General features: G+C 37.9%; 1 protein-coding gene across 1 annotated transcript; it reads right to left on the bottom strand.

Moving 5' to 3' along the window:
* Nucleotides 1-1811: 1811 nt before the first annotated feature.
* On the bottom strand, nucleotides 1812-24219 carry LOC114053947 (clusterin-like protein 1). The gene is made up of 7 exons (XM_027877083.1): nucleotides 24114-24219; nucleotides 22626-22774; nucleotides 17892-18059; nucleotides 13351-13783; nucleotides 5342-5479; nucleotides 2571-2785; nucleotides 1812-1991 (listed from the first exon to the last, which is right to left on the bottom strand). Exons 1-7 carry the CDS (start codon nucleotides 24217-24219, stop codon nucleotides 1812-1814), a joined length of 1389 nt encoding a protein of 462 aa, XP_027732884.1.
* Nucleotides 24220-26118: the final 1899 nt, after the last annotated feature.

Below are 26118 nucleotides of genomic sequence, written 5' to 3' on the forward strand. Positions count from 1 at the left end.
CATAGAGACTACCCAGAAATGGCATATGTAGTTTAATTATTCATTGAAGGCAACACATTAAATATGACCCCTCATGAACAGTAAGAAGATAAATCGCGAAGAAGTGAGAGCCTTCAGGATGGTTGTTACTGAATGCAGTTCCCTTCTAACAATCACAGAAAATAACGTTTAGACTCTGGTGATCACTGTTATAAAATAGATCCGGTGGTCTAGAAAGCTTCATGACAGTCTCCCCTTGAGGGAGGCTGTAGCTTATCGAATCTAGTCATGGAAAAATACTGGCCATAATATTTCTTAAGGTTAGTCCAGCTGTGTATCCCAAAATCATATCTTTCTAACTGTTAGCTTGTTTTTTCTCCCTATACTTATCTACCCCCCCCCCCAAATCCCCTATATCCCTCAAACACTAAAAAATGGACAGCTCCAGGTGGTTACCAAAATCAGGGTTTAAGTATCCCGCTCTTAGGATGGCACCTTGGAGCATGCCTTTTCAGCTGAATGAACTGTGTCTCTGTGCTTCCCAACACAGCACTGTCCTTATGTGAGTTATTCTCCATGTTAGCATCAGGATTCCCACCCAAGACCACTCCTCTTTTTACTCCTCTCTTTTCTTACTATTAGGAGAATACCCTGTTTTCCAGAGCTAAGGCCCAGCAAGCACGCCATTCCTTGATCTTGGCATAACAATCCTTTGCACTCACCCTCTGGATGAGCTCTGATGCAGCTAAATCCTAGAACTGGCTCAAGCCAATCCTAGGTGGTCCTTGAGCTCAGACAAGCACCTGCAGGATCCACATTCTGGTCATTAAGCCCTGCTATGAATAGACTTTTTCCACTAGGCAAACTTGTCTCATTGTTGCTGTTGCTGCCTCATTGCAATGGCTGCACCTCACTGCTTGCTGCTTTGTCTAGTCTGCTTAGCCCTAGAGCAGACCCCAGCACCTGTGTCTAGTTGCCCACCTCCAGCCCAATAAAGAAGACCTTTTGCCTATAATCTCCATGATTTTTCAGAGTTTAGCAGTTGATGTATAACCTCTGTGGCTCTTTGGTCATTTATTTTCAGAGTTTGAGAATAGTGTATGTGATTAAGTTGTATATTTGGTCCCCTTCAACCTTTCTCCTTCCCTTTCTTTCCCATTACTGCCAATAAAGCTTTGCATTGAACTGACTCCCATTGTTTTACATGCCATTCTCTGCATCAGAACTCATTAAGGGGTTGTTTTTTCCAACATCTCTGGCTGGCCCACAGACCTTCCTTTAAACATAAACCAGGTATTAGTCAAGGATTTAACTAATTGGTAACCGCACTTATGCTGAGAGAGCTTGATGCCATGAGCCCAGTCATAGAAAGCAAGGGTTAACAGGAGAACCCTATGTTCTTCCAGAAGGGATTTATTTATACCAATTGGTCACACATCAATCACATGTCCAACTTAATTTATTAAAGAAAACTTAAAAATGAAATATGCTTACATTTACTTGAAGATTCATTATATTACCAAAGCAGAAAATTGTCACATCTCACTTTAATTGGAACATACATTTATTTAAAAGAGAATTTTGCATCTTACATCAAGAAATGCAGTCCACTCACTTTAACTGATGAAATCATCCTTAGATGGTATAGCATTTTGTTTCAATTTGTGGGAACTGAGGGGATGTGAGTCTTTTACCTGGATGAGACTTTTTATGCTTAAATTGTAAAATGTAGAATACATTGCATATTGGTGTGGTCTATTGCCCTTACTTCTCTATAGAGATAAACACATTTCAAGAAAGTACCCTCAATGAGGCTGAATTGCTTACAAGGCTCAAAAATGTTGCTTGTAATACTGCAAAGCTTTCCCAACCACATGCTCAATGAAGTCAGAGTTCTCCATGCTGACATCCTGGGGGACTTTGATGGTGAAAGTAGGTGAAGTTAGGATGCTCACTTCAAGCAGAGTGTCATTTGAATTAGCAGACTTTTCTTCACCAATTCTTGGAGCTACCTGGAGAAAATGTATTTACAATAAAGATTACTAGAGTTTTATACATATTTAAGGCTTAGTTGAATTACCAATTTTATGTCACAATTTTAAAAGTCAGTTTTGCTATGGAAGATAAATATTTCAATTAAGCATTAATTATTGACCAGAACCACCAATTGATCCAAATAGTATTGAAATAAAAAATTACATTCTACTACCTGTACTTTCTTTGCTTTGTGGCTAAAAAAAAAAGCACTGTGTCAACCTTCTAGATTTTCTTAAATTCTAGAGCTTTTGGTGTTAATGGGCTACTTATATGCCATGCACTGCTAAGTATTGGGGTTACAAAGACATAAGTGAAACTGTCCCTGACCTCAAGAAGTTTACATTCTTTGATGATAGCCCATAGGACTTTGTTGTTGTTGGGTTTTTTTTCACAAACACTTAATTTTTTTTAAGGTTCTATGTTTTTGAAAAACCTCAAATTGTACCAAATTAAATATCCCATACTGGATGCTAATACAGTGGCAATATACACATATAATCAACTTGTCATTTCCTGGGAGGGGAATGAATTCTCTTTTTAGTTTGAGGCATCACCTTTATAATATTGAAGATATTTTCTGATCCTCTGGTCCAGTGAGAGAGTTCAGTCACCCATCCAAACTTCTCCCTCATCTTCCCCATCATGGCTATCATGTCTTCCATGTGATGCTGGGTCATCTGGAAAATCTGAGTATATTGCTGCTCAGAAATGTTAACCAGTTTAAAGGCTTCATCAAACTTCATGTGCAGCTCAGGGACATTAGGGCAGTCTGAGGAAGAAGAAAAAAACTTGACCGGAAAATATTCCTGGATAGTCAAATTCTCCCTTTTCTTGACCATTCAGGGATCCCAAAGACTTCTATGGTTGATTCTGTTGCAGAACACCCTGGAGTCTGAGGCCTCCCCATTCCATATTACTGGACAAAGGTTCTCTTTCAAAGAATCTCTTTATTTTTATGATGGACATTATTATAGCTAGGGTGAGCTCTACTGTATGAAATACCAACTCCCATCCAATAGTTATCACCTCGGAAGACTTATTTTCACTGATTGTCTGAAATATAGGTGAACTTATGCTCAATCAAACTGTCTTCTTCAATCTTTATCTATTTTTAGGCATAGCCCAAACAAAACAATTCAACTCAGCAACCATCAATTACTCTTCAAGAATACTGTCCTAGGCATTGGTAGAAATACCAAGATGAATGAAAAGTGCTACACGCAATTAAAAAAAGCAAAAACCATTAGATTTGGAAAAGACCGCAGTCTCTACCTAATCCAAACCATACATGAAAGGAATTCCCACTATCACATACGTAGCATGTATCAAAGGAGTTTTATTTCTGTATTCCCTTTGGCCCAGAGATCTAATAGCAGACAGGCACGTACCCCAAAGATGTCAAAGACAGAATGAAAAGTCTAATATTCACCATGATAGTCATAGCAGTACTTTTGTAGTAGCAAAAAAATGGAAAAAAGGCAGGTATACATTGATTGGGAAATAGCTTCACAAATTGGGATACACTAGTAGAGTGTTACTGCCTTTTAAAATAGAACAAATATGAAACATTCAGAGAAAGATGGATAGATTTATATGAATTCTTCTAGTCTCTTGGCCAAGGCAAATCCTTCTACAGGTATTTTTCATTCCACTTCATTCTGTCCTTTCCAGGAGATTGACCCCTTTATTGTCCCTACTTACTCACTAATCTTCAGTCTTTCCCTGTATACTGTCTGCTTCTCTGCTGCCTACAAATACATCCCTGTTTCTGCCATGTTGAAAAATTTTGAAACTCTTCACTTGATCTGCCTGTCACCAATAGCTATTGTCCTATATCTCTCTTACCTTTTTGTGACTAATCTCAGAAAGCCGTCTATAATTAGATGCAGTTTGGCTTACTCCAAATTTACACATTATGAGTCCTGCTCTCTTGATACCACACGCCCCTGCAAGCACTTGAGCCAACGAAACATTTAACGAAAGACAGGTTTATTACTGACAGGACTAACAAAGGGGAAAAAACTCAATAAAAATAGCCTCCTGCTGACAGATCTCTCTTCTCCACAAGTTTCTAGATTTCCCTGCCAAAAACTCAGTTTAGCATTTCATAACAGTGACTTTGAGGACTCAGTGGAGGAGCAGCATCTTCTGAATACTTACCTTTTCCCCTCTGTTGCTACCATGGCACTGGGTGCTCCAAGTCCTTCTCTGCAGTGTCATCACTTTTGGTGGGCAGGTTCCCATACTTTTCAGGCTGTTCAGCAACAGTCCCTGCCCTTCTCAGTCCTTTTATACTTCTGGTAGACTGGCAGTATGGTCACTGCTGACTCTATACACCTCCCCTCTTCCTTACCCCCCAAATCCATTGATACATACAGCATGGAACAAACCATTAAATAAGGGAAAAACCCATCCCTGCTCAGCACACATATGCAGTGGGCCCCTCCCCATCCCACACAAGAATGATTGCTTCAATGAGCCACTCAACTCTCTTCAAAGCCACCTGAACCAACAGTGCAATTACTTTAAAATTAAATGACTAAATAAACATTAAATGAACTAAAATTTCGCATGATCCTCCAAGCTATATTTCTCCAATGTATAAGTGGGTATACCTAGAAGCTAAAAGAATTCTTGAAGGCCACAGTAACATAGCATTTCAACAGACTAAAAGAATCACAGCATTATCCCCATCTTGCCTTATTCCACTTGGACAATTTATCCAATGGGAAGAGTTGCTTTATTTATTTTTCAATTGCATTTTAATTTTATTTATTATTAAACAGTGCTTTTAATGCATTATTTCTTTTTTCTTAGTAAGTAGTAATAACTTACTCTAATTAGCAGATATAATTAGTGTTCTTTTCTGTTGGGAACATTAGCCTGTATTTAATCTTTCATCATGAACTATGAGAAATCCAAGACAATGGAAAGGCAAACCAAAATAACTGACAGTAACAGGCTTTGAAATCTAGATTAAGCATACCTCAAATAGCAAAATGCAGAAATATATGGAAAGGAAAACAATTTGTGAATTAAAAGGACTTGTAAAGCAAATCTTTGGACCTCCAAAAAGGACACATACCATATTGTATTTTGTACTAGGAAACTTTTATGTACATATCTTATCTCCCCTAGGAGATTAGAAGGCTGTTGAGGGGAAAGACTATCTCTTACTCATCTGTATACCTTTCCCACCTAGCCTGGTGCCTTGTACACCAAAGATGCTTTAAAAATAACAGTAACAACATCAATAAAATCCAAGCTCCGAAACTTATTTATTAAATCAATGTGTATTGAAACAAATAAGAAAACATTAATTTACCTTGCAAGAGGTTTTCTTGACATTTTTGGCATCTTTCATGAAATTCAGAACATCCAGACAAATTCTGGCTAAGCTCTTTACATGGTACTCTGTTGTGTCCAGGGAAAACCTCTGAAAACATGCCTCCTTTGTCGGGCTCTGGAGAAAGAGAAATTATTGCTATATTGATTTCACTTCGGTTTCAGTTCTAGTGAATACAAATGTGATTTCTTAAAACTGATACTCTCAATAAGAAAAAAAGGTATTTTATTCAAAGGATATGAGTAGAAGTCAAAGACTGAGAAAAGACATAAAGCATATACGTACATATATGTATATAACATGTATACGCATGCATATAATACTACTATATGCACACACGTGTAACACACATAAATATAGACAATACCTCTGTACACAATGTAATAAACATGCAGGTGTATGTGTGTATATATGTGCATACATATGGACACATATTTACATATATATGTGTTGATATGTGTGTGTATATATGTGTGAAAGAGAAGAGAGTGAGACAGCAGTATTTCTGGAAGAAATTTAAAGCTATGTCAATTGTCTTTCATTCAAAAGAGAGATCAAATTAAAAAGTGAACAATAAACTACGTAAGTCAAGTCCTACAACATTTTAGAGTAGTATATTAGAAATTTGGACATACAATGGAATGCACATTTCTAGTTCAGGGACATAATTTTCCTAGAATCTTTCATGTTACACTAGTACAAAGTCATGTCCACAAGGTGTTTATTAACTATTTTAACTGTTTTACATACTGCTGCTTAGGCATAATTCCTGATGGGTGGAGGAAATGGTTTCTTGATGACAGCCTGTGTGAGAGGTGGAGGTGGTAGGGGGAATGTTGGAGAGGAAAGACACATTCTTTATTCCAGCTTTAAGAAAGACACACATGGTTCCAGACACTTTTTGGAGAAAAACATGTGGAGAGAGATAAAAGACTTTGGGAAGCAGCAGACAAAGAAAGAAGCCAGAACCTCACTATGTCTCTAAATCTCAGCTTGCCTCCCTAGAGACTTCTGGGAAATCCCCCTCAAGTGAAATGTGGGGTGGGGGTGAGGAAGAAGCTTTTCTCTTTCTTGGTTAAATGAAATCTCAGCTGGCTCCCATAGTCAACTGGCTCCTTTCCTGTATGCTATCAGCTTGAATAAAAGATTTGCTCACAATTCAGTATTTGTGATGGTCTTTTGTATAACTAGCATTTACAGACCTATGCGTGTAAGCCCAGGGTTACCCCTTCCTCTTTAAGGGGCAGTGCCCAGTGACTTGAACCTAAAAAAAATTCCCTTAGACAAGCAATATTTAGGGGGACAGATGGATATAATTCTAGTTCAGTACCCCCTCCAATTTTGCAGTCCCTTCTCCTATTCCCCTCCAGGAAAAAATAAAATTCCCTTGGAGAGGGTGGGTGATTTCAGAGATATATATCCATACTTCATCATGATCTGCATTTAGATTACCCATATGGACATTACACATAAGGCACATAGGCAACATATGCCCTACACTAATATTAGGGTTAAGGACTAGACTAATGATATCATTCGCATATGGAACTTTGAGTTGAGGGAACTCATTCTATCGATACTTGCAAATAATAATAACAATAGTTATAATAATAGCTAACATTTATATGATGCCTACTATGTACCAGACACTGTGCCAAGTGCTTTGCATATATTACCTAATTTGATGCTCACAACAACCCTGGGGGGTACAAATGAGGTCTAAATGGGGAAACTGAGGCAAACAGGTGAAATTATTTGCCCAGGGTCACAGAGCCAGTATGTGTCAGAGGTGAGACTTTAATTCAAGCTGTCTTGGTTCCAAGGCTGCCTCTCTAATAACTATTACCCAATTATCATCATCATCATCCTCTTCCTCCTTCTCCTCCATGCTTGGAATACACTCTCCTCACCTCTGCCTCAGTCCCTTTCTTCCTTCAAGATGTAACTCAAGTGCCATCTTTTCTATGAAGCATTTCTTGATCTCCTAACTACCAGTATCCTCTCTCCCAAACTACTTTGCATTGAACCATTTTGTATTTATTTGTGTTCTTTTTATACATATGCTGTATATACTTATAGAAGTACTTGCCATCTCCTCCATTAGACTGTAAACTCTTTATGAATAGGAATTGGTTTATTCATTGTATTTTTATCCCCAGTACCTAACACAGTACCGGCATAGGTAGGCTTATGACTAATAAATACCTATTGACTGATTGATAATAAAATGGTATCTTTATTAATCTTTCCTAGTATCTCTTCTTGCCTTGTCCCAGGGAACTTTATTAGCCATCAGACACTACAGTTGGATTGCCATTACAAATAAAAGCTGGCAAAATCTCATAATACCAGGATATTTAGGTAGGTTTCCCAAGGGCAGTAGACCAATATGGCATGCTCCCTTTCCCCATTGGAAAAGTGCCAGTAAATCCCACACCCATATACAAATGCCTGTTTGCTCTCTGAGGTAGCCTTAGTATTCTTGGCATCTGGTTTGCAGCAACCTTCCAAATAGCTCTACACTTACTTTACTTCCCTTGGGAGAATAAGATCTATGGTGAGGAATGAGGATACCACTTAGTGATCTACGTATTTCCTGGCTAGGACCACTTGTATGTCAAAAGGTTGAGAGGAGCTTAGACTGATATGAGTTTTTTCCCTTGAATTTTACCCTGAACATTGATGTTTCAGTCCTTTTGGGGCAAGGAAAAAGGCAGGGTCTTCAATGGATGTGGTGAATCGGAAGAGAGCCATGGAAAGCTGAGAAGGCAGATATTAACATTTTTCCTCATTTCAGAGCATTGGAATATACAAAGTTGCCCTGCACTAGGAGAAATGATGGTGTAAGCCAGGAAAGAATACTAGCTTGTATCCAGAAACGTACACATGTGATGTTAAGCAAATCATTTCATTTTTCTGGGCCTCAGCTTTCTTTTCTGTAAAGTAAAGGGGCTGGGTTAGAAGATCTCTGAATTCCCTTCTAGCCTAAATCTATCATTCTATCACCTGGATGTAATCCCGCCCACCCCCATCAACATCTACTATCTCTGTGTGACTTTGCTCAGGCCACTTCTCATTGAGACACCTTAGTTTTCTCTCTTTCTCTCTCTCTCCCTTCTTTCCTTTCTTTGTCTCTTTCATCTTTTCCTTCTTCCTACCCTCCTTCTCTCCCTCCCTCTTTCCTTACTTCCTCCCTTTCTCTCTCTTTCTTTCTTACTCTGAGGATGTCTATTTATCTACCATACCAACCTGTCTTGTTATTTTATATGCATTATATTCATTAATACCTATATATCCCAAAATATGTAAATATGTAGTAAGACACCTCCGTTATATAATATACATAAAGCACTTTCTAACAGTAAAGCATTTTATAAGAATGACTTATTATTATGTAGGATGATGTATTATTTGAAACATTTAAATTCACCTACATATCAAAGAAACTTGATGTCCAGTAAAATTATTGGAATAAGTTTCTCCCCTCCCCCCAAACTCCCCTACCCTGTAGTGGCACTGGCAGTGAATTTTTTCGTCTAGGACCATGTCTCTCCTATTGAACATTTGGAGAATGTTCAGAAATGATTGCCAGATTAAAGGCATATCCTACTAGGAAAAAAACATTGGTCATTGAATCTAACTATTATTCCAGGTATGGAGTTTGTCTATCTGACTGATTTCTGCCTATACCGCAAAGGTACAGGAGAGAAATCCAGCACAGTTTCTAACTCTTACATAAAATAAGTCACTCCCAGGGAGATGCCAGTCATGCAGAGCTAGCTAGCTGGTGCGAGAGCTTGCCTTCTATTTTGCCAGCTGCAACTATTTCAGTTAGTTGTCAGCCAACAAAAAATCCATTCCTCTCATCTTTCTTCTGGGAAAGAGCCCAGCAAGAAACAAGTTCAAGAATGCACAAGTGCTTACTCCAGGTGTTGACCATGTAGCAACACCTGTTTCTGAAAATTTTTGCTATCTAAACACCACAAAGAAATTCTGAGAAAATCTTTTTCTCTCTTTTTTCAAGCTGAACTGTGAAAGATAAACCCAGAATAAACTCTTATCTCCTGACTTAAAGAAATAAGATTTTCTTTTTTTATTATGGAGAAATAACTGTTATCTGTAGGAAGCAATTTTTTTTTCCTTTTCTGACCTGTTTAATTTGGGCCACATCTACAAGAATCTTATCCCACAATTCTTTGCATGAGCTTTCATGGCTTAAAGAATTATAGCATTATAGCATTTTAGAATGAGAAGGGAGCTTAGAGATCATACAGTCACTCAGTCATATGGGCTTAGCTGTAAGAGACCTCAGAAGCCATCTCTCTAGACCAACATGTACCTGTAATAAGAACCCTTTCTACAATTTACATGATAAGGAGTCATCCAGCTTTTGCTTGAAGATTTCCAGTGAGAGAATTTGGGGTAGCCCATTCTACCTGGAGATAGCTCTAATTCTTGTGAAGTTTTTCTTTGCATTGTGCTAAAATCTGTCTTCCTGTAAATTCCAAATATTGGCTCTAGTTTTGTCCTCTGGGACCAAACAGAACAACTCTAATTCATCTTTCACGTGACAGTTATTCCACTTTTCCAAAACTTGAAAACAGCTATCATGTTCCCCTTAAATCTCTCCTCCAGACTAAATAGCCTCAGTTTCTTCAACTGTTCCTCCTATAGCATACTTGCAAGTCCATTCACCATCCTGGCTGCCCTCTTCAGATCTTCTCCAGTTTGTTAATCTCCTCCCTTGAAATATGGTGCCCAGGACTGACCATAACATTCCGAATACTGTGTGCTTAAGACACAGGCACCTCAGAGCAAGGATGACCTCCCTCATCCTGCAGACTGACTATAACTCTCGTAAGGCAGCCTAAGTATTGAGGTTTTTTTGGCTGTCCCTTCACTCATTTTAGCTTTTGATTTTCAGTATGGGGTACTATAAAACCCACAGATCTTTTTCACATGACCTGATATTTAATCATACCTCTCCTATACTGCATTTGGGAGGTTTTAAAAGCCAAGTGCAAGACTTTGTCCCTATTAAATTTTGTTTTATTAGGTTTCATCCTGTTAAAACCTTTTTTGGATTCTCACTGTTACATTCTAGGCCCTTTCTATTAACAACACTTTCAATGTGTTAACTCTATCTTCTTAGCTTTTTGTCATCTGAAAATTTGATAAGCATGCCATTTATGCCTTGATCCAAATTGTTGATAAAAATGTTAAACAGCATAATGCTTAGCACAGTCTCTGGCATATAGTTGTTGTAATAGTTCAGTTGTTTTAGTTGTGTCTGCCTCTTTGTGATCATAGCATGGAGTTATTGATTAGTAAATGTTTGTTGATTGACTGCCAAATCTGGGGTGCATATCACTGAAGATATATCATTACTCTTTGGTTTGAGCCATTCAATCAGTCCCAAATCTGCCTTAATGTAGTACTGTCTACCCTACATCTCTCCATCTTGTCCATAAGAAAAACATGACTTTGTAAAATACTTTACTAAAATAGTGATAAACTTCATGTATAACATCCCCCTGATCTGGAAGTCTAGTAACCCTGTCAAAAAAAAAGGTCCAGGATGAACTGCCCTTGATTTAGCCCACACCAGCACTTTGTGATTGCTGTTTCTTTTTCCAGATGCTCACTGACCATCCCCTTGATAATACATTTTAGAATTGTGCCAGGAATCAAAGCTTATAGCTTTCAGACTCTGTTCTTTCCTTTTTCAAAAATTTAGATACTTCCTTTTCCCCAGACCTTCTGCATTTCTCACATCCTCAATGACCTTTCAAAGATCACTGACAGTGTCCTAGTGATTGACATGTTGTCAAATTTCAATAAGTCAAGCTTCTCATTTTAAAGATGAGAAAACTGAGGCCTAAAGAGATGATGCTCTTTTCCCAGCATCACATTGGTAGTGAATGATAGAGGATAGATTTAAAGAGGATAGATTAAAAGTTATGGATTCAAACTCCAAATCCAGTCCTATTTCTTCTATGGCTCACTGTCCTTCCTGCATTATGACTCAGAGAAAATAGGGTAAGGCATTGAGTTCTACCTGCATATAAATCTAGTTGAATATTTCTTGAACTTGACACTGAGTCCCAGATAGTATCTAGAGAAGGTCATAAAGAATAGAATTGTGGGAGTGAAGTATGGAGAAAAAGGAGAACTATTAACAATGGCCACAATGATTAAAATGATAAGAACAATAAAGAAAAACTGAATGCTATGTGATCATAATTACTATGCTTGGCCCCAGAGAAGGAGAAATATACCTCCTTCCCTTAATTAGAAAGGTTGGGAATTGTGGTTGGTGTACTGGTTATCTTTGACAAATTCTTTTTTTTCTTTTTCAATCTTTGTTACAAGGAAAGGTTCACCAAGTGGTAGATGGGGATGAGAGGGACATATTCTGAGATGAATAAGATGCAAAAACAAAAGACATAATTTTAAACAGAGGAATAGAACTGTGGGGCTCTGTGCAGTTCTTTGGTGCGAGAAACTAAATACAGGTTATATAAATATAAAGAGTAGGCAGCTACATGGCACAATGGATAAAGCCCTGAGCCTGAAGTCAGGGAGACATTTTAGTATGATCAGATCAGCTGTGTGGAGGATAGATTGAAAAGATGAGATACTAGATACACAAGACCAATTAGTCATCAGGACACAATTAGTCATCAGATGCAATGCTGAGAAAGGACTCTATTTTTGGAGGTATATTGTAATTCAGGTTAGTATAGACTATTATATTGATATCATCATTAGTAACATTCACTTAAAAATTCAGTGTAAAGTGCTGGGATTAGAGCAGGGTACATGCCTTCCTGAATTATACCTTTCTGGGACCTTCCCAAAGACAAACAAGTATAGCAGAGTTTAATTTTGGGCTATCCCCTTAGTTGGGGCAGCTAGGTGACACAGTGGATAGAATGCTCTGGCCTGGAATCAGGAAGACTGGAGTTCAAATTCTATCTCAGACACTTACTAGCTGTGTGACCCTGGGCAAGTCACTTAACCTTGTCTGCCTCAGTTCCTCATCTGTAAAATGAGCTGGAAAAGGAAATGACAATCACTCCAGTATCTTTGCCAAGAAAACCCCAAATGGCATCATAAAGAGTTGGACATGACTGAAGAACAACAAAAATATGAAGAGTATACCACTTTCTTCCATCTTCTATCTAAATGCTTTCTTTCCATCACCTCTTACCCATACTGATGATTTTCTCCGAAGCGAGGAGGTAGACTGGTATTTCATTTCAAACAACTGATTGGTGGTTGATGTGTAAGGAAGACAAACTTTGTGACATGGCAAGGAAGTCATCAGGAAGTTTGTGAAATGAATGGTTTAGAGTGGATTGAATTAACTTGTAGAGAAGGTGTGAGTTTGTTCTTTTCTCAGCATGTTCATTCTCAGCTGAGTACATTCATAACACCTTGTTCCCCAAATGGCATGAAGTACATATCAGTCAATAAGCAGGGGCACGGGCCTTCAGCTCACATCCTGTCAGGGTGAAGTGTCTTGTCATAAAGGAATGGCTACTTATGATTTGCCCACTTCATTCAGAAGATGGACCCAAGTGAATAAACTGGGGGAAAAATCCGTGTAAAAATCTTGGAACCATTGCTTAATCACAGACTGACACTTCAGAAACAATAAATAAAGAGGCAGTGAGGTAATAGAAAGAGTGCTATGCTCGGAATCAAAGGATCTGGGTTTGAATCTTGGCTCTGCCACTTACAGCCTTGTAGTAACCTTGTAGTAACCTTGTAGTGACCTTGAGTAAATCATTTCATTTCTCTGGGCCTCAGTTTCCTCAGCTATAAAATTAGGGTGTTAGACTAGATGACCTCTAAGGACCATTTAAGCTCTAAATCTATGATCCTATCATCTCACGAACTACTCAAAACTAACATTTGCTATTCTACCCAAGACTAGATATTGGTAAAGATGGTGACATCAAATTCATTTTTATAATACTTGCCTTTCACTTGTTCTGGTAAATTCTTCATTCCTTTTAGCATTTCAGTAATCATTTCACCAATACCTGTCAAAATTGATTTGCTGAAATCAAAAAACAGCTGAAAGAAATTGGGTATGTCCCAGCTTTTCAGAAGACTTGTGTTTTGGGGAGTTGTCTCTGATAAAGCTGGAAGGAAGTAGGCCTCTGTTAAGTCTGCGTCTGAGATGAAATATGTTTGGAAAGCCTGGTCAAATTCTTTCCGAATCTGTTTGAAGACATTGGTGCTCCTGTTGAATAGTGTGTTCACATCCATGGCCAGTTGGCTGAATGTGCCCTCTATTTGGGATAGCTGAGCATCCTCCTCGTCTGACTTTTCAGTAACTGGAAGAGCTTCTGCTTCATCCTCACGAAAAGGAAAAATTAATTGAGGCATTTTCTTGAAAAAGCTTTCAATCTGTAGGGGAATAGAAATGGATTCAAGTTCTTACCTTACATCTAGGCCCTTTCTATTAGCAAATTTAAAATTTCCAACTTGCAGGCATATAGGAAGCACTTAGATGATGGCTGGGTTGAATTCCTGGGTACCTTAGAAATAATCAGTGCATTTTAAATAATGTACTAATCATTCATTTCAGTTCTATTAAGTGCTTACTGAAGCAGGTAGGTGGCACAGTGGATAGAGTGCCAGGCCTAAAGTCGGAAGACCTGAATTCAAATCCAGCCTCAGACACTTCCTAGCAGTGTGACCCTGAGCAAGTCACTTAACCCTGTTTGCCTTAGTTTCCTCACCTGTAAAACGATCTGGAGAAGGAAATGGCAAACCACTCCAGTATCTTTGCAGAGAAAACCCCAGAAGGTGTCACAAAGAGTGAGACCCAACTGAAAATGACTAAATGACAACAACAACAAAAATGTTCTAGGTTGAATTAAATTCCAGGACAGTTCTGACCTGAGAATCTTGGTGATGCAAAATTGGCTCAAGTTTAATGATATTACTATGGAACCAAAATTCAAGGAATGGAATTTGGAATACTAAGAATACCAGAAGATGCATAGTATCCAAAGAAGATTTTTGGGAAAAAAATATGAATAAGCTTAAGATTGCCTGAAGTCCTTTTCTTTAACTTCTCTTAGTTGTATGCTCTCAGCCCTCAGTCCTTTCTGAATACTTTCTTCTTTGCCTTAACCTGTAAAAACGAGCTCTTGGGAAAGGATCAGGTAAAATATTCATTCTGAGATGTATATAATTTGTAGGGCTTAGTATGTTACTTCTACCAAGAGAATTTACATTTTTCAAAAATCAAAGGCAATGTTTAGTTTAAGCCAAATTCTAATCGCTGGATTTCACATATCAAAAAGTTAGCAAGGGAGGTATTTTGGGAGGCAAAGGAGTCTTCCTGGGTGCCTCTGAAAGCAGACAACATATATATACTCTCCTATTTTACTTCCATATGTAAATATCCATATACGCAGAACAGTGGCTGAATTGGGACTATTTAACAGGGTTACAATTAGTTTTATAACTGGCTGCCTTGGCCAACCACTATCCTTTGCATTGCATTGCAACACCTCTCTATTATATCTGACAACCCTTCACCTCCCTCTTCACATTCCAGCTCCCACCTTATCTATAGAGAAATCCTGCGACTTTATTTAAAAACAACCGTAAGAAGAAGCCAAGGAACAAGCAATAAAAGTAAATTTAAGTTAGGCCTCCACACCAAAGAAGAGTAATTCACACGCTGAAAACCAGCTTTGGTCTGAAGGATATATTTCACCCTAATCTTTGTTTTCCAAGCAGTAATTGTCTAAGAATAGAAAACCAGGGTTACCTTCATTCTTGGTTAGGTATTGCTAACAGCAAAGCAAAATAGGGAATTTAAGCAAAATTCAAATTATTCATTTCCCTTTAACCATTTTAAAAAAATGTCTCCTACATAAAAGGCACTGTGCTAGGTGTTAGTGACAGAATGACCAAAATGAAACAAAGTTCCTGTCCTCAAAGAGCTTATGAATTGGGGGAACAACATGTACACATATGAGTAAACATAAGAATACATGTAAGATAGATATCAAAGAATTTTGGAGGCAGGCATTAGCAGCTGGGGGGGATAATCAAGAAAGACCTCACAATACGAGGTGGCCCTTGAGTTCATCTTTGAAGAAATCTAGAGTTTCTAAGAGGCAGAGTTGTGGAGGGAATGAATTCTAGGAATTCCATGGTAAAATGAGTCAACTGGCTAGCGTCCTTTTAGCAGAGAAGTAGATCATGACCGTGTTGCTCCACCATTAGACTAGGCATAGATATGTTTATTCAACAGCTGCTGTTTGAATTATAAAAAGATTTGGGGCAGGGCAGAGTAAGCTGTCAAATATTGGGGAGCTCAGACTATCTGCAGGGATCTTCCTTCAGTTCCTGTCATAAGGGAGTTATGTTTTATGTCCTTTTAATTCTTTTATCATCTTTATTTATAGTATTTATTTTATCATAAGGAAAACATATATAATATTTCTTTACTATAACATAATATTGTTTTATTTATGGTATTTAATTATATTTCAATTATTAAAAGTTTTGATTGGAAAAAAAGGTTCCTGGAATAACAAAAAAACAAGTAACAAATAAAAATCAGTCTTAGGAAGAAAAGAGTAAACACAATTACCATTGACCATTTGTCAGGCTCAATAAATACAACTTAGTATGTAAAAGTACTTTTGTCTATATGCTGAGAGCAGTTATTTAAAATGAAAAGAAAAGTCATATACTTTGTCTTATGATCTATTAGGTTTGCACCAACACTTGGCCAGAGTATCTTTAATTATGTTGATAACCTCTTGTAGTGTTTTATAGAATCAAAGAATGTTAGATTTGGAAGTAACTGAAGGAATCATCTCATCCAACCCACATATTTTGCAGAAGGGAAACTGAGGTGGAGGGGTTAAACGATTTGCTCTGAATCACATTGCTGATTAGTTAATAGTAAGACCTCTACTTTTCACAGAACACTACAGGGGCAGCTAGGTGGCACAGTGGATAGAGCACTGGCCCTGGAGTCAGGACTGACCTGAGTTCAAATCCAGCCTCAGACACTTGATGCTTACTAGCTGTGTGACCCTGGGCAAGTCACTTAACCCCATTGCCTAGCCAAAAAAAAAACCAAAACAAGACCCCAAAACACAGCACACTATGGATGGATTAAAGATTGGAGGCAATCACAAAAGCCCAGCAGATCTAGTTTAGGGGAGAGCCAAGTAAATTTAGCTTCTTATTTATCCTGGGGGTTACTTTCTATTTAATTGGATATGGCACTGACAAATAAGAAGCTGTTCTGATTTTCCTTAGCATTGTCCAATACTGGCATGCAATCTTAATCATCAAGCTCATGTCTCAACAATGTTGTTCATCCTTCATTTTTTGAAGAGGACCAATGATATCACCGATGATGTCTTAACTCGTGTATGAATTGGATTTAAATGAGTCAGAGTTGCAAAGTCTTACAGGAAGGGGAAGAATTTCAGGACAGTGAAACAGGCATCTCTAGTATGGAGACTGCCCCAGTGCATATGGATCCACTAAGGTCTTCCTCTGATGCTTCATGTGATGGCACTTTAAGGCTATGCCAGCAAAAAGCAAGCCGTGACAGGTTTTGGAAAGATTTTGTACATGCCTGGTAAAAGATCACATTCTTCCGACTGAGAACCTAGCTAAATTCAGAGGCTTCCAGCAATGGCAACTTACAAACAATGTTTAGTAAAGAGTAGAAAGGTTGCTATCTGCATCGATGGAGGAAGTGCCCAAACTGACAAACCTACAGTTCCCTGAAAGTATGTAAGTAACCTCTCTGTTTGTGTTTCTTGACCAGGGACCCCAGTATTTAGATAATATTCCCATGAACTGAGTCAATTTTATACATGTGAGAGTGGGTGAGGTAAGAGTGCAAAGGAGACTCTCCACTCTAAGAGGAAAAAATGAAGGAATGAATGAAACCTTATTACTGTTTTCTTACAATAGTGTTATAGCATTGTATAAATAGCATATATAGATTATGAAGAATTGTAAACTATTTAAGTATAAATATATTGAACCATTAGCACAAAAAATTGACAGTATGCTCTGTCCTCCATTTAAGATATTTCAATGGATCTGGATCTCACTGGCATTGGCAGTGTCTCCATTGGTACAAATTATAAGAAATTCACATACTCTTACCCTGTGTGATTCTTGCCTGTGAGGTTATTCTATCCATCCTCCAGTGGGGATTTAATCAACATACTGGGGGGCTCCATCTGGTTCTTTTTAATATTGTGTTGATGTCACAGCAATACTTGGGCAGTCCATCTCTTCTCTACTGTCACATGGTGGCTGGCCCACCTATCACTTTTTATACCTGCTCTTTTGTGGAAATCATCCCGTTTCCCCTCCATAGTCCCTTTTGTTAACTTTCTTTCCCCCTTGTCCTCTCCTCCCTATCCCTCCACCCCACTAATTTGGAGCCAGAAGGGAACTTAGTTGAGTTCTGGGAATCTTGAAATCCTGAGACCTATTTTTTTTTTCTGCTTACCTTATTTATCACAGTGGACCAACTTGGTTGGCAGGTTGTATAAAATCTCATGCAGCTACTTTCCAGACAAGACTTGCATTCATCCCATAAACCTGTCAAAGACACCTGGCATCGCCTTTCCTCCACCTCCAGTCTTTCTTTGACTTCATTCATAAGTTGGAGGGCCTCCTAATTGAGGGGGAGAAAATAACATGCCATTTCAATGTCAAGTGCCTTGGTACTTGCTGCTTTTAAAGTGAGTGTTTCTAAGCTATTTTTCCAACCCGTTTTCCTTTACTCTCTCAGCAGCTGACAGAGCAGCTCCTGTTGTCTATTTGGATAGGACAGAAGTAGTCGCTGGTCAAGCAATTCTCTCTGTAGATGATATAAAGGCAACCAGGTGGGCACAGTGAATTTAGGAAGACCAGTGGTCAATTCCTGCTTCAGACATCAGCTGTGAGACTCCGGGCAAGTCATTTGATCCCTCTCAACCTCAGTTTCCTCATTTGCAAATTGGGGATAATAATTGCATCTATTTCTCAGGGTCATTGTGAGGATCAAATTAAATAATATTTGTAAAGTGCATTGCAAGCCTTAAAGTGATATGTAAATGTTAACTGTTACTACAGGAAAAATAAAAACCTAGGGGCTCTAAAAATCTAAAACAATAACTTACATTTATATAGCTTTTTAAGGTTTACAAAGTGTTTTGCATATATTGACTCCTTTAATTCTACAAACAACCCTATAAGGTGGGTTCCATTATCATATCTATTTTAAGGATGAGAAAAATGAGGCATATAGAAGTTAAGTAACTTGCCCAGTCACACAGCTAGTAAGTGTCTGAGGCAGGATTTGAACTCAGGTCTTTCAGACTCTGATTCTCTCGTATTTCTTGTACTACCTGGAAGACTGCCTCAAAGTGAATGCGTAAATTGTAACTTTTATAGTTTATAAAACCATGAGATTCAGTTGCACTGAATGTCTGAATATATTGTTAACTATTACATATTAAGCAACATGTTTGGGGTCAGATGACCCGTCCACATTAAGGGTGTCTGAACACTCACATGCCTGTAAATACTACTGTCTATCAAAAGGCAGGGATGTTGGGGCTGTCCAGGAGTCTAGCTGGGGACACATGGCCACAGGCGTGATATAGGAAGGGGAAGAGCACCCTCTAGTGGGTGCCTTTTGGTGGTGACGGCAAGGACTCCCCTCTATCTTCCCACCCCTTTCAGAGTATGGAAAGCAGAAACTGTGGAGCAATCCACCAACTGAGCTTCATTGGTGGTCTCCATTTTGTCCTAGTAACTCAGGGGATGAATGATCTCTTTCTAACTTTGTGTGGCTCTCTCCCCTCTCTGCGCCTCACCTTTTCCTTATGCTATAGAAAATGATTAGAAGAGACACCAGTTAATACTGCTAAAGCCCTCTAGAATACTCAGTAAGAAGCCCTAAGTAAAGATTAAAAAGTATTATTATTATTAATAAAGAATTTTGCAACTCTGAAATAGTGCACGGAATCCTGAAATGCAGGATCCCGGAATGAAAAAGTGTGGGTCCCAAGCTCTTGTAGAATAAATCCCAACCTCTCCCTTGATTAATAACATAAAACGTGTTCTGCTAAGTAAATTAAATTTTTATAAATCATATTTTACCATTGTCTTACATTATGATTTCAGAGTCACTCAATTTTTGTTTTCTATCATCTTCTTTGGGGCAACTAGGTGGAACATTGGTTAGAATGATGGACTTATAGTCAGGATAGGCCTGAGTTCAAATCCTGACTCAGATATTTATTAGTCAACTCCAAACTTATCTCTGGTCAGGTCACTTAATGTTTCTCAGCTTCAGTTTCCTTGTTTGTAAAATGAAGATAATAATGGCACTTACCTCACTGGGCTGCTATGAGAATCAAATGAGATAAAATGTGAATGTATAGTTCCACATAGAACATTTAGTACAAAGCGTGGCACATAGTAGGCACTTAATAAATGCTAGTTGATTGACTAGTTAAGTATAAAAATTTTAATGATAATTATTCTTTTTTCTTTTATGTTTATTAGGTATTTCTTTTTATGAAGTTATTCATTTTGGTTTTTTTTTTTTATTTTTTATTTTCATTTGGAGGGAGTTCAATATTGCTAATATGAGTAAAGAACGGTCCTTGGGGCTTGCAGTTGGAAAAAATCCTCTAGAGTTTGTCTAAGTTTAATCAGGGCTTCCCCTAAAACATGGCAGCTATTGTAATAAAGGCCCCTTTCCTGCTTCTGAGACCTCAGCATCCTTTTCAAATGTTTTTCCTACTTGGTTCTTACTCTCTCAGTTATGGGGAGATGCATTTAACAAATGGCTTGTTGAGAGAAATTGGCCTCAGAATTGTAGTGAGGGCCCCAGAAATAGAGATGACCAGGAGATCAAAAGTTTTCATATCTGGAGACCATGACTAGATTTTGTTTCCCTCCCTGTTTAACAAGTGGAAACGGAAATGAGCTTTGCCCAAAGAATCATCCCCAGTACCTCACTGTCTCAGTGCCCCTTGTGTAGAAATATGCTACGTTTATGTGAAACAAAACAAATCATCAGGAAATCAATTTCCCCCCTTTCCTCCTGCTTGGGGTGAGGAGGGAGGGGAAATCTTATACCAAATAACAGGAAAACATAAAAGTTCATAAGCCCAAAGCTACATGAGAATGAAATAGATTTAGACGATTCCAGGACATTTCCAGGGACCAGTGGAAAGAGCATTGGACTTGGCATCAGACAGCCTACGTTTCTGTCCCAGCTCTTTCACTCACTAGCTGAGTAACCTTAGACAAGTCCCTTAATTTCTCAGGGCCTCAAACATCTATTGGACAGTCTGATTCCGTGAAGTTTTAAATTGTTCTTATTCTTCCTCAAGATCTGTGCTATGGAGCTCACGTGAGGACATGTTCTACTAGACACAGAAAGACTCCCTTTAAGTTTGACAGGCCTTCCTTAGTTCCTCTCTACTAGAGACCTTTCTCCAGGATGACATTATCCATTGTTGACTTATGTAGCCAGCTCCGAAACTTCCTTACTGTACTATCAGCTGGCCCATATCTCTTTATCTCGTCTACAAACAGGGTGCCAGAGACTTTGTCGAGTCCCTTGATGAAATGCAGGTATATGATGTCACTCGATGTTCCTTTGATCTGGACAATGTTGTAAACCAGTCAAAAAAGGGAGAGCTAGGTGGCACAGTGGGTAAGAGCGCTGGACTTGGAGTCAGGAAAGTCTGAGTTCAAATCTGGCTTTAGAAATCTGTATTTTGGGGTAGCTAGGTAGTGCAGTATAGAACACCAGACCTGGAGTCAGGAATAAAAATTTCATCTTCCTGAATTCAAATCTGGCCTCAGATGCTTATTAGATGTGTAACCCTAGTCAAGTCACTGAACCTTTCTTGGCCTCAGTTTCCTCATCTGTAAAATGGAGAAAACAATAGCATTTACCTCCTAGGGTTGTTGTGAGGATCAAATGAGATAACATGTACAGCACTTTGAAAACCTTAATGTGTTATATAAATGCTAGTTATTATAAAAGGAAATGAGTAATAGTCTGACATGCCTTGTTCTTGATGAACCCATGCTAACTCCTAGAGATTATTGCTTCCCTTTCTGTAAGCTAACACAAAATCCATTAAAAATGTGTTCTAGAAAATTGCCAGGCACCAAAGTCAACCTACAGTTTGATAAACTCTCTTCTTTCTTTTTTACTTAAAGTAAAAATTTCATAGAACCCCTGAGTCATAGAGACAAAGCTCTCTCTAGCCTTTTATTTGTCACAATATGGGGTTAACTCTAGTGTTTAGGTTCAGGGCATTTATTAGTTACATTATTAACAGATTACAGACTAAGAAGGTCACCAGAGAATAAATGTGGGTATTTATGTAGCACTTGAATGTTTGCAAAACATTTTATATAAATTAATTCATCTGAACCACACATCAAATCCATGATGTTAACGACTATAGGTATTATTATCCCCATTTTGCAAATGAAGAAACAGAGGTTTGGAGAATGACTTGCCTATGGTCATACCCCATGTACATAGTAAATGTTGGAGGTGAATTTTAAAATTAGGTCTGCCTGAATTCATTTCTAGTACCTGATTCCCTACTGCACAATTCACCCAAATTTTATCACAGTCAGGATGAGGAGATGGATCCCCTCTAGGAATCTTCAGGAACCTGTAGTGAGGGAGGAAAGTATGGGGTTGGCATCCACTTTGGAGATCTACTAAGACATTTATTCATCTTTGAGATGAACACATCTGGACGTCTTGGACAAATGTTCAACTGGTTTCTTGGGGGAAATGCTTGGGAGGAAGGGACAGGGTCTTCTCCTATTAAGAAGAAAACATAGAGGTGATAATTCAGGCAAACCCTCCCCTACCTAACCTGAATATAAGGTTTCAGAGAAGAGAGAATTTGTTAGATTGCTGCTTTGGTCAGATATGGCATGGCTATTGAGAAGAGAACACTCTCCCAGGAAGAACGGATTTGGAAAAAAAAAATCCATTTGGAACCCTTCCCTCCTAGTGGGGTGTGCACAGATAGTGATGTCATCGATGCATAGCAAATACAGTAAATGCCTATTTGGGAAGCTGATTCTTGATGCAACCAAAATGATTGTTGGTTGATGAATGCTGGAGGAAACAATTGCTCAATTGGGCTAACCATCACAGTCTATTTTCTTGGCATGTTTAGGAAACAAGACCATTTTCAATCACCTGTTTTTCTTTACTGCTTTTCTTCAGGGTTTTCATTAGCTCTTTATGTTTTACTTCATTTCTTTCCATCACGATTTTCATCTGCTTAATTCCAATCAAAGCTTTCTTCACCTCTTCATCCACATATTGCTCTCCAACCACAGACAAGCCTAAGAGAAGCACAGGATCTGTTTTTGGCTTTTGGTTTTTGCTTTGATTACACAACTACATTGCAAAACCAGTTCACCGATTTTTCATTCCCTTAAATAGAGGCCTAATTGCTCTTTTATAGCATCTGACTCTGAAAGCCTTTCATAATGAATCAGCAATAAGCTGCCACCCCGACAATACCTTCTGTTCATGTGTTATGAGCGCCTCAGTGTGCTGTAGTTAATTGGACCTCATTCTTGTCACTTGCATCAGTGACCTATTTTTATTTATTCAATGTGTTATTTCGTTTGGGAGTCAAAGTTTTGCCATTTAAAAAAATAAAAAGCACAAACCAAATGTATTCAACCAGGACATTGAAGATAATCTGTAACCCCAGTCTTTGTTCAAATAACCTCCATGGAAGCGTCAAACAAAGAGCTATGCCTGGAAATTTCTGCACCTGGGCCGAGTTGGGTGGTTGGGAAGGACAGAAGAAAATTCATCTCGGGTGTAGTACTGTAGTACACCACCATGGGGTAGAGAGTGTCAGTGGTTTCCCAAACACCCTTTAAATTTAGTACCCTAAAGCAAAGCCGCAGTCTCTCCATTTTATTTACAATTCTGAACAAACATAATTGATTCATTGGCATGATCTTTCCCCCAGTAATAAGATTCTTTAATCTTTTTCTTTGAATACTCTGTTTCCTCATTCATGATGAATTGATTTAATAGGGCTAGAATTCATTGTTTGGTATCCCCTCCTCTTTACAAGAGTAAATTGGATTTTTAAAGAGTAATTATAAACCTTCAAAGCATTTTCTAACTTGTTCTATTTCAGCAAATTTAATTGCCAATATATATGAAATACCCATTATCAAGGAAAGGCCACATTTAATTCTTAAAATGAGAACACAATTAATGATCATAGAACAGCTAGATGCAATATATTTGTTATTTAATTATCCACAGTATAAGGATAACTGTAAAGATGATCTTCATTGCTTAATTTTTTTTAAAAAACTGAAATATCATTTCATTGTTCATTATCTATGTGACACCAAACACCTGGATGATACTGGAAATCCTGTCAAAAAATAGTCAGTTTTATCTCTACAATACCAACCAGCTGGCTATGGAGAAGTATGCAGATAATTGGCCAAATTTTTCCATTTCTGTCCAGATGTTTGGCATCATGTCTCTGCAGCCTCTATGTTTAATATCAATCAGCCCTAGAGAAAGTTTTACAACACCATGAAACTGAAGGGCTGTAATGAAAGCTGTTATCTCTTAACTGTGAGCCGTAGTAAATGCCAGTGGTGCATAGAATCAGGACAAGAGAGATAAAGAAAGCAAACCTACTCTTTAGGTTTTCACGGAGATCAGTTGTGTCTTTCCAAGTAGGTGCACACTGACAGCCTTTCAACCATAACAGATGCACAGTAAACATCAGAATTGAAGGCTTCATGTTCCCCATTGCTGAAAAAGAAAAATAAACCTAAATTAAGTGCTAGCTGTTAGGTTGTTACTTTCAATGCAGTATCAAACGGAAACGTGTTACTCCAAAACATGTTTCTGTTGAAAATTGACTACTTTCACTTTATGAGCTGAGACCACATATATTTATTTTAATGCTTCTATTTGGGGCTATTGAAAAGACTAAACTTGATATAAAAAGGCAAAGATTATTGTGTTTGCATTCATGCTGATGCCTATAGAAGAACACTATCCCAAGAATCACCAGCCAACGTAAGACTTCATAACCTCACAGATTCAAAACCTTATTTTTAAACTAACTTTATTAAATGTAAAGATCTCTAAGAAAAGTAGAAATGTAGCCATAAAAATGTTTTCCAAAATACTAATTTTTCAAATTGGTTTTGTACAGAAATTTCTCTAATTTACTTATTGTTGTGAAAGCAGAAAGAGCTATTTATAATTTTCCCTGTTTAAAAACAACAATAAAAACACCGAAAGGATTGATAATACCATATGTAGTAGGGCCAACAAAACTTAAACTACCTCAAAGCTTTTCCCTAATGTCTGTTCTCTATAGTTTCTATGACTCCTTTGCATTACGTGTGGAAAGAAATGGTTCTTAGAATTTTACAAACTCATGTGCTTTCCTTTCTCACCCTGATGAATGCAGATGAATCAATGTTCCTTGCTTAATAATATATACATACATATACACATTTATACATAACGATTAATAAGTAGATCCACTGAAGTTTAATCTTCCTTCTCTATGGAATTTGAGGTAATACTTTACAGGTAGAATCCTAAGGGGGAAAGTGGAATATCATAAGCCCCTCTATAAAGCCTTTGAAGCTACATTTGAGAGAATAAACTCAAGTTATAAGGTCTTGAATGTTTTTTTAATAGTACACTTAAACAATATTTAATCAGGTTACAATTCATGCAAATTATTATGTGTAATATATGTACATATGTAAAATACAGAACTTATTTTTCCATTAAGAATACATACTCAATGAATTTCACAATAAATTAGGAGTAGCTACTAAAGTAAACTTTAAATATATATATGTATTATATCTTATATTTGTATCATATCATTATATCTTATATTTACCAGTAATTTTGAAATTTTTCCCTTGTAAAGTTGCTTCTCAGTGGCAGGAAAGAACCTCACTTTGCTCTGATCTAATTTTCATCTGTGTCAAGGATTTAGCTTTGTTCTCTTTATCTGATGACAAGGTCCTTAATCTCATTAATGAAATGTTTCGCTGTTAGATAGAAGGCTTACTGTTGGTTTATGTACTAAAAATCTTTCGGGGCTTAAAAGTAAACACTAGAGGGAGTGTTGCACAAACTGTTGGGCCCAAAGACATTTGTCATTTCACACTTCAGACATACTTCTTGTTTCTATAAACCATTTTGAGCCAATTCTATATTTTAAGAAAATACATGTTGATAAGATTAATTTAAGGTCTTAAAGGTTTGTGTATTTTAGAAAAATCTCTGGCATGTGGCCCACAGTTAAAATAAATTTTATAACGAATCTAAAAAAATTAGCTCCTCATATACTCATACTCCATAACTTACGTGAGGAGGCAGACACAAGGGAGGAAGACCAAAAATGTTTTTGGAAAATCTAGCTCAAGATCAAAGAATTAAAAAGGTTATGTTTGTCCGTTCCCGAAGAGGACCATGACATCAGGGAGATGATGACATGACTTGCAATTGACTTTGATTTGAGTGAGGGAGGGCTGTGCAAGGTCACCAGCCTCACTTTCTCTTCCACAGCCATCTGGGTCCAGTGGCCAGATATTCCTCAGGATGACTGGAGATGGATGGCCCAGGATGCAATGGGAGGCCCTGGCCCTTTTAAGTTAAGGTCTTT

Source organism: Vombatus ursinus, unplaced genomic scaffold (genome assembly GCF_900497805.2).
Source record: "Vombatus ursinus unplaced genomic scaffold, bare-nosed wombat genome assembly UNPS02014812.1, whole genome shotgun sequence".
In the NCBI taxonomy this organism is placed as follows: domain Eukaryota; kingdom Metazoa; phylum Chordata; class Mammalia; order Diprotodontia; family Vombatidae; genus Vombatus; species Vombatus ursinus.